Genomic DNA, 8,556 nt, shown 5'->3' on the forward strand with positions numbered 1-8,556 from the left:
AATTATGAAAAGTCCGCACCAAAATTTTTTGTATCCTCTTTATATAGGTATAGATTACTAATTAATATATAAGTGAATAAATAAATAAATTTGTTTTATTATAAAATAAGAGTTTAATTGATATGCATTGGCGGTGTAAAATAGTTTTACACCATCGTCCAATAAACAACCATTACTTTGCCATGTCATATCAAGAAAGTAGAGTGATGTGACGGAAAACATCGTTGGTATTGGTTGACTGTGTAAAATTATTTTACACCGTCAGTGCATATCAATTAAATCCTATAAAATAAATAAATATGTTGTAAAAAGAGTAGATAAGAAAGAAAAAAAAAAGAAACTAAAACTTTTAGAAGGTATAAACTCATAAATAAAATGTACGTATTTATCTCCAAAAAAAAATGATCACTTATACTACTTGTACTAAGGTCTCATTAGCATTTTTTTATGCATGGTTGGTTTAATTTTTTTGACAAGTGGTTTCACTGGACATGCCCATATATTAAAATGTTGGAGATAAATTTGATAGTAGTGGGATATTATTAGTTTCGCCAAAAAAAAAGTAGTGAGATATTAGCAAAAAAAAGCACATAGTTTTGACACGTTCATAGCCATGACTTATTGAAAATGCCCACGTTTTATAGTTAATTAATTTGCTTGTGATAGGTTAGATTTTTCTATTAAAAAAAATAACATGAATTATATATAATTTGAGGTGGAAACTGCCTGCCAGTATCTAAAACCATTTTAGTTTTCTCCTTAATACTCATCCTTGTTTTGCTTGTAGTCATTCCTTTTCAGTTGGAGAATCTCCAAAAGTTCAAGTAAGGGTCAATCCTTTTCTTTCTTAGTTTCTTAGTTTTCTAATCTTTTATGTCCATTCTTTTCAATCTTGTATGTATTATGATAAAGACTTAGCAAAAATATTAACTTATCCCAACAAAAACTTGTAAAAATGGTAACAAATATTATAGTTGGCAAAATTACAAACAACAACAATATTAAATTTCGTTGCAAAACTTTTTGCAACAGAATTTATCGCAACAACATATAGCGACTTTTTGGTTGTTGGTGTAAAACTCTTTTGCAGCAACTTTATAAATGTGCCAACGACTTTTTCCACCATGAAAAATCTATTTTCTTATAACTAGTTCCTTGAGACACCTTTTAACATTTTTCTTAAAAAAACAAATTATTTCTGCTAAAATAAAACTAATTTTTAAAAGAAATTATCGACTAGAATATTAGATTGTGCTAGCCAAACTGAACATAAGCTCATTTTTGGCAATGGAAAACCCGTTGGAAATTGAAAGGAATTTTGTTGGAAATTTGGAAAGACAGTCACCACACCACACTAGTGTCTACTAGTACTCTTTCTTTAACGTACATTTCCCAATAATTAAAGTTCTTATATCCAATTTAGTCAAAAAAAAAAGTTCTTATATCCAATAAGCAATTAACTAACTTTATTATAACTTTTCATTTCTAAAAAAATAATGTAACTGTAATACATAAACCTTACTTCTCCAAGAAGTACTCTTCACCTCTGCATTGTGCTTTTTCTCTTCAACAAACATTTTCATTTTTCACTGCTTACAGAAGAAGATCATCAATGGCTACTCCGAAAGAACACGTTGAAGAGATAAGAACAACAAAGTTCTCTATTGGAGGGAATCCAAATCCTTTGACTGAAGATCTTCATCATGCTGTCAGGAATCTCTCTGCTGAACTTTATGCAAAAGATGTTCATTTCCTCATGGAACTCATTCAGGTACATTTTCTGTTTCACCTCTTTTCTTTGTTAGTATAATCATTGATCATGCATATCTATGAATAAATAAAATCAATGTTGTAAATTTTTTATTTCATTGTTTTTGGTTACTTGGTATATGTTGTTAAGTTACACATATTATGACCATGCTTATTTTTCTAATTTTTTTCTTTCATTATTTTGTTTTAAAGTTTTGATACAACCCAACCCACCTCAAACCCGTCCATTTGTAGGTAGAACCCGGCCCAACCCACCATACCCACAAGTAACCAGTTCGGTATGGATTTGAGTTTTTGAACCCGTGTATCCAACCCGGTCATGGAAATTATATGTTGTGTGGGAATTTGCTACTCTTATTTATTTTATTAAGTGTTATGATTATGGATGAATTTTTATTTGAAGTTGAATGAGTGTGTTTTATTCAATTTAAGTGCTAGAATTGTGTCACAACTCACAATTGCGTTAAATTGTATTATAGATTTTGTAGAAGTTTTTTAGAAAAATGTATTTTTTTCTATTAAAAAAATATTTTTAATTTTATGAACAACCCGCGAACCCAACCCCTTAATAACCGGGTTCGTTCGGTTCAGATTTAATAGTAAAAGTGAGGATTTGTTGATGAACCTAACCCAATGAATATTGAACTGGTTTGGTAACGTATTAGGCCAAATCCGACCTAACCCAACCTGCGTACACCCTACGCATGATTGAGATCGGAATACGATTTTCTGTAATTGCTTCACTGTAGTTAAACACAGACGGTCCTGATTGATCAATGTAGATTGAACACAGTTTAAATCTAGCCCTTGATTTTTTATCGGACCAGGAATGATTACAATGCTAACGCAGTTACAACATATAATCTTTTTCCATCACATGTAAAGAAGTGATTTTCTATATTGAGTTATATCACTATCATTATTCCTATATCTATACAATCATATCATATTTTTAAATGAGGATGTTATTTCAACATAAAAAACCTAACATGTATCATGCATGCTGTATAAAAATACACTCTTAGGTCCAGTAAATACAACTCAGATAGTAAAATACTACATTAACATTTGATAAGATGGGATATGGGTTCAAAACAGCATATATTAGGCTCTTTGTAAAAAGACACTCACTAGAGTTGCTGATGTGACTGAAAAAAAATTGTAATATATAAGTCAAAATGAAGGAGTGAGCCTAACACTGACTAGAGTCTAACTGTTTATATAGATTTTGTGTTGGACAACAATTTTGTTTGCTAAATACTATTTCTCTTTTCAAATTATAGTAGTTGAAACTCATCTCCACAAATTTTTATTGGTAACTTTAACAGAATGCTGAAGATAATCACTACAATGAAGGAGTGAAGCCAGCATTGGAGTTTGTCGTAACTTCTGATGACATTACTGCAACTGGTGCTCCAGCTACATTACTTATTTTCAATAATGAAAAGGGTTTCTCTCCAAAGAACATTGAGTCCATTTGCAGTGTTGGGCGATCAACGAAAAAAGGCAATCGGAGCAGTGGTTACATTGGCGAAAAAGGTAAATTAACATCACATATATTCTTTATATTTAAATGTTTCTTAAAGTGGAAGGGCCTGTGGTAATTTATTTACTTTTATTGAAGATGAATTGAATGTTTTATTTGGTATTTTTAATAACTGATTGTTTGATTGAATTCAAGTTTATGATTTCTGTATTTTCATATCTGAATTTATTTTGAAAATCGTTGTTAATCAAGTCATATAAAGTTATGCTTGCTAAATTGAAAATCATGATGCAAATCTTTAACAGAATCTCATTCATTGTTGAATTTCAGGAATTGGATTCAAGAGTGTGTTTCTGGTTACTGCTCAGCCTTATATATTTAGCAATGGATATCAGATAAGGTTTGATGAGAAACCTTGTCCACATTGCAGTCTTGGGTATATAGTTCCTGAATGGGTTGAGGCGAAGCCAACTCTTGTGGACATCAAGAAGATATATGGTAAAGAATCCCTTCCCACAACAACAATTGTGTTGCCTCTAAAGCCGGATAAGGTCAAACCCGTTAAACAGCAGCTCTCAAGCGTTCATCCAGAAGTCCTTTTGTTTCTAACCAAAATCAGACATCTTTCTGTCAGAGAAGTTAATGAGAATGCCAAGCAGAACACTGTGACTGCTGTATCTATTTCAAGCGAGATTGACTTTGTGACTAGGAAAAACATGAATGCAGAGTCTTACACACTCCACCTCTCTGCAGAGGAAAATAGTGATGCTGAGAAGGAATGCAGCTACTACATGTGGAAGCAAAAATTTCCCGTCAGGTCGGAAAATGTGGTCGAAAGGAGAACAGATGTGGAAGAATGGGCTGTGACACTGGCCTTCCCTAATCAGGAGAGGCTTCATAGAGGAAAAAGCTCACCAGGGGTCTATGCATTTCTTCCTACAGAGATGATCACTAATTTTCCTTTCATTATTCAAGCTGATTTTGTCCTTGCCTCATCAAGGGAAACAATTCTCTTGGATAATAAATGGAACCAAGGGATACTTGAATGTGTTCCTTCAGCCTTTATGGATGCATTCAAAACACTTGTCATAGGATCCGATCAGGCTCCAGTATCCAGTTTGGTTCGTATGTTCAAGTTTATTCCCATTGAAAGTTCTCCATTTGAGAAGCTTAATTATGTGAGGGACACGATCAAAGAAAAATTGGTTGATGAAAGTATTGTTCCAATAGAAACATACACAAAGCAGAAGCACTTCTATAAGCCTGGTGAAGTTAACAGGCTGCTGCCTGAATTCTGGAATATTTTGACTAAAGCTCGTGATGAAGGAGTGCAATTGCTTAACCTTTCTTCTCATGATGGCAGGAAGATATTAAGTTCATCTTTTGATAAAAGTGAGTATGACCAAGTACTCAATTTTTTAGGGGTGAAATCAGTGAATGTTAATTGGTATGCAAAGTGCATTCAGAGTTCTAATCTTGTGGATGGAGTATCAGAAAATCTCTATCTTCGGCTTTTACTGTTTGTTGCGAAAAACTGGTCTTTAAGATTTAAGGGCACAAACATAACTAGCATTCCAATGATTAAATATGTGGCTTTTGATGGAACTCAATCCTCGTTCAGTCTTAATGAATGCACACAGCAGCATGCCGGTTCCAAGCGATTGGTAATAGCAGACTCAAGACAGTCTAATGCTTGTTGGCTGATCAATTGGAACAAGGAATTTGCATGTGCATCAAACAGGTTTTTTATGCCAGAAAGCACACAAAATGCTATTTTGCGTTTCCCCCAGAAACAGACTTTGATGGAATGGCTTTCAAATGATGTTTATGTTACTAATTTGAGTGTGTATGATTTTGCAAATGTCCTCTGCAGTTCTGTTAAAAATAACAGCAAACATGCCATTGCTTATGCTCATTTCCTATACCACTCTTTGTCAAAAGGGTATTTGTCAAGTCGGGAGGTTGATTGTCTATGTAGCTCTATGCCACTTGTGGACAACTACGGATGCGTCACAGATAAAAGAAAAGGAGTTCTTGTGCCTGCAAATGTGAGCAAATGGGCAGATTTGATTGTTTCCAATCCATGGAGACATGAAAATTATGTTGAGCTTGGAAAGGAGTACCTAAATTCATCATCTTATGCAGGCCAATATACAAGTTCCGGGAAGCTAATTGATTTCCTCAAAACTCATGTTGGAGCTTCTGACATACCAAATATATCTCCTCCAAATGCTGGGTTTTCAGCGGTAGATACACCGCTTACCAAAGACAATGCCTTCTTGCTTTTGGATTGGATCCGGAATCTAAAGTATAAGGGAAAGCACCTACCAGAGAGGTTTTTAAAAAGTATAAAAGATGGCAGCTGGCTTAAAGTTACTGTCAATGGATACAGGCCTCCTTCGAAGTCATTCTTAATTCGCTCACCATTGGGGAAGATTTTGCAAAGTGGTTCTGTTCTTGTTGATATACCTCTGATTGATGAGAGCTTCTATGGGGTTAAAATAAATAAGTATGAAGAGGAGTTGAAGACAATTGGAGTGATGTCCAGTTGTGAGGAAGCATGCAATTTCATTGGAAGAGAACTGATGTCTCGTGCGTCTTCCTTTACTTTAAGTAAGAATCATGTTCTTTTGATGCTTAAGTTCATACAATATCTCAGGAAAAGTCTGCTCCCTGTGGACAAATTTGTGATCAGCATCAAAGATGGACCTTGGCTAAAGACAACTCGAGGTCTTAGGTCTCCTAATGGATCTGTATTGAATGATTCCGAATGGAAAGTTGCTTCACAAATTAGTAATATCCCTTTTATCGATCAATCTTATTTTGGTGAGGAAATCAATAATTACAAAGAGGAGCTCAAGTTGCTAGGTGTGATAGTTGGATTATCTGGAAATTATCAAATTGTGATCCAGCATTTAAAATCTACCTCAACTTTGTTCTCTTTAACAGCTGAGGCTGTTCTTTTGATAATGCAATGCATCAGAGTCTTGAATGCCCCTAGTAAACTCTTAACTTCACTGAAGGGGGCAAGCTGCTTTAAGACAAACATGGGTTTCAAGATACCAAGTGAATGTTTCTTGTATGACCCAGTGTGGGGCTGCATTTTGGAGGTATTCAACTGCCTTCCTGTGATTGATCATAAATTCTATGGACATAAGATTTTCGATTACAAAAATGAACTGAGGCAAATCGGTGTGGTGGTTGATTTTGGTGAAGCTATCAAAAAATTTGGTTTGCTTTTCAAACAGAAGTCATCACAATCTACATTTAACCCGGAAAATGTCATGTGTTTTCTTTCTTGTTGCAAGAAGCTTAAGGGAACTGTATATAAATTTCCTTCTGATTTCTCAACCATTATACATAATCAGAAATGGCTGTATACTAAGGTTGGTTGTTATACGTGCCCAAGAAAGTGCATTTTATATGGTCCAGAGTGGAAATCTATATCTTCAATTACTTATCTCCCTTTCATTGACGACAGTGACAAATTTTATGGTACTGCAATACATGGATACAAAGAAGAGTTGAACAACATTGGTGTTGTAACTGAACTGAAAAATGGAATGAGGTTTGTGCCGGAATGTCTGAGTTTTCCTTCAGATCCCTCAACTATTAGTCCTGAAAGTGTGTTTTCTTTACTGGAATGCATCCAAAGTCTATTGCAAGAGCATAAGATTTCAATCGATGATGACTTCAGAAAGAGATTGTCCAGAAATTGGTTAAAGACACATGCTGGTTATAGGCCTCCTGAGATATGTTTGTTGTTTGATTCCAAGTGGAGTTCTTTCTTTAATCCAACTGATGGACCTTTTATTGATGAAAATTTTTATGGACCTAAAATGTCATCTTTCCAGAAAACTCTCAAAGCGATAGGAATCACTGTTGACCTAGAGAATGGGTGTGCCTTGCTTGCCAGTCACCTTCACTCTCTCTCTAACACTGATAATATTCTGAAAATTTATAGGTACTTAATTTATACAACTATGTGATTTTTCTCTTTACGTTTCTTTCTTGCTAGTCATCTTTAAACTCATTCTGACTTTGATAATATATAGGTACTTGTCCGGATACAATTGGAAACCAGAGGAGAAAGCTGACAAGAAAATTTGGATTCCGAATGGAACTGATGGTGGAAAGTGGGTCAACTCTGAGGAGTGCATCATACATGACCCGGATAAGCTTTTTAGTTTAAAATTTTATGTTCTGGAAGATATCTATGATAGGAAGATTCTTCCCTTCTTTACCTTTGCCATGGAAGTCAGGAATAAGCCCTCACTTGATGATTATGTTGATGTTTGGAATGATTGGGAGAGATCATCGGACGAATTGTCATATGACAAGTGCTCGAAATTCTGGATGTTTATCAAGAAACACTTCAGCACAAATACCGAGAAACAACTTTCTGAAAGGCTGATCAAGCTTCCTGTAACAACAGGCAGCAATGAAATATTTCTGTTGGCTAAAGAAGATGTGTTTATTCCTGATAACCTTCACTTGAAGAAGCTTTTTGAGCAGGAGAAGATTTTTGTGTGGTATCCTCAGCAGAATTTTGGTCCATTGTCCATTTCCAAGATATACGACATCTACAGAAAGATCGGTGCTCGCAATATATCTGAATCACTCTGCAAAGTAGAGTCATCTGTAGCTAATGATAATGCTGTCGAACTGGTGCAAATTGATCATAGCAATATTTTCAACTTAAAAGGTTTGGTTAAGCTCATTCTTGGTTTCCTTGCTTGTTCTAGCCTGAAAATGGAACCAGAAAAGAGGCATGAAGCTGTTCAAGGTCTACTCAACCTGAGTTTCCTTGAAACATTGGAGCCGGTCTCGGTAAGCTATAGTTTATCACTGTCATCAGGGTGCATCATTACAAAGAAATATGACAAAATGGTGCGCTGGGAAAAGCAAAGTTCCAAGTTTTTCATCCAGAAGATGGATGAGCCTCAGAAAAATGCACTGAAGTATGCGACATATTTCTCTGAGACGATATCTGAAGGTGTTTTGTGTGAGAATCATGATTTTGTTCCTGCTCTTTCTGAGTTGATCAGATTGGGTTTTGTGCTGAAGTTCACGAATGAAGATATTGATTTTCTGATGGAGTCGAAGAATTTACAGATTTTCTGCGAGGATGAGAAGCTCCTCAGTTCTGCCTTCCCTTCTGACTAAGGAATCTGCATAGGTTTACTTGTTACTATGTCTGTCTCTTTACGGAATGTTTAAGTTTTCTCGTTCTCGTAACTATGTTCTCTTTTCAGTGTTTTGTGAGTCTATGTTAAGACACTTACGTTATTATCGCGTCA

The 8,556-nt window shown here is 35.1% G+C and overlaps 1 protein-coding gene across 1 annotated transcript; it reads left to right on the forward strand.

Annotated features, from left to right (window-relative positions):
- The first annotated feature begins 1,468 nt into the window (after positions 1–1,468).
- On the forward strand, positions 1,469–8,556 carry LOC123883386. Its single transcript, XM_045932168.1, has 4 exons — positions 1,469–1,771; positions 3,099–3,309; positions 3,587–7,220; positions 7,312–8,556. The coding sequence occupies exons 1-4, from the start codon at positions 1,613–1,615 to the stop codon at positions 8,420–8,422; spliced, it is 5,115 nt and encodes a 1,704-aa protein (XP_045788124.1). The 5' UTR covers positions 1,469–1,612; the 3' UTR covers positions 8,423–8,556.

Source organism: Trifolium pratense, linkage group LG5 (genome assembly GCF_020283565.1).
Source record: "Trifolium pratense cultivar HEN17-A07 linkage group LG5, ARS_RC_1.1, whole genome shotgun sequence".
NCBI lineage: Eukaryota > Viridiplantae > Streptophyta > Magnoliopsida > Fabales > Fabaceae > Trifolium > Trifolium pratense.

Coding starts and splice junctions, on each gene's coding strand:
- LOC123883386 (XM_045932168.1), top strand. CDS start 1,613: ATGGCTACTCCGAAAGAACACGTTGAAGAGATAAGAACAACAAAGTTC. Junction 1,772..3,098: donor TCCTCATGGAACTCATTCAG/GTACATTTTCTG, acceptor TAACTTTAACAG/AATGCTGAAGATAATCACTA. Junction 7,221..7,311: donor AATATTCTGAAAATTTATAG/GTACTTAATTTA, acceptor GATAATATATAG/GTACTTGTCCGGATACAATT.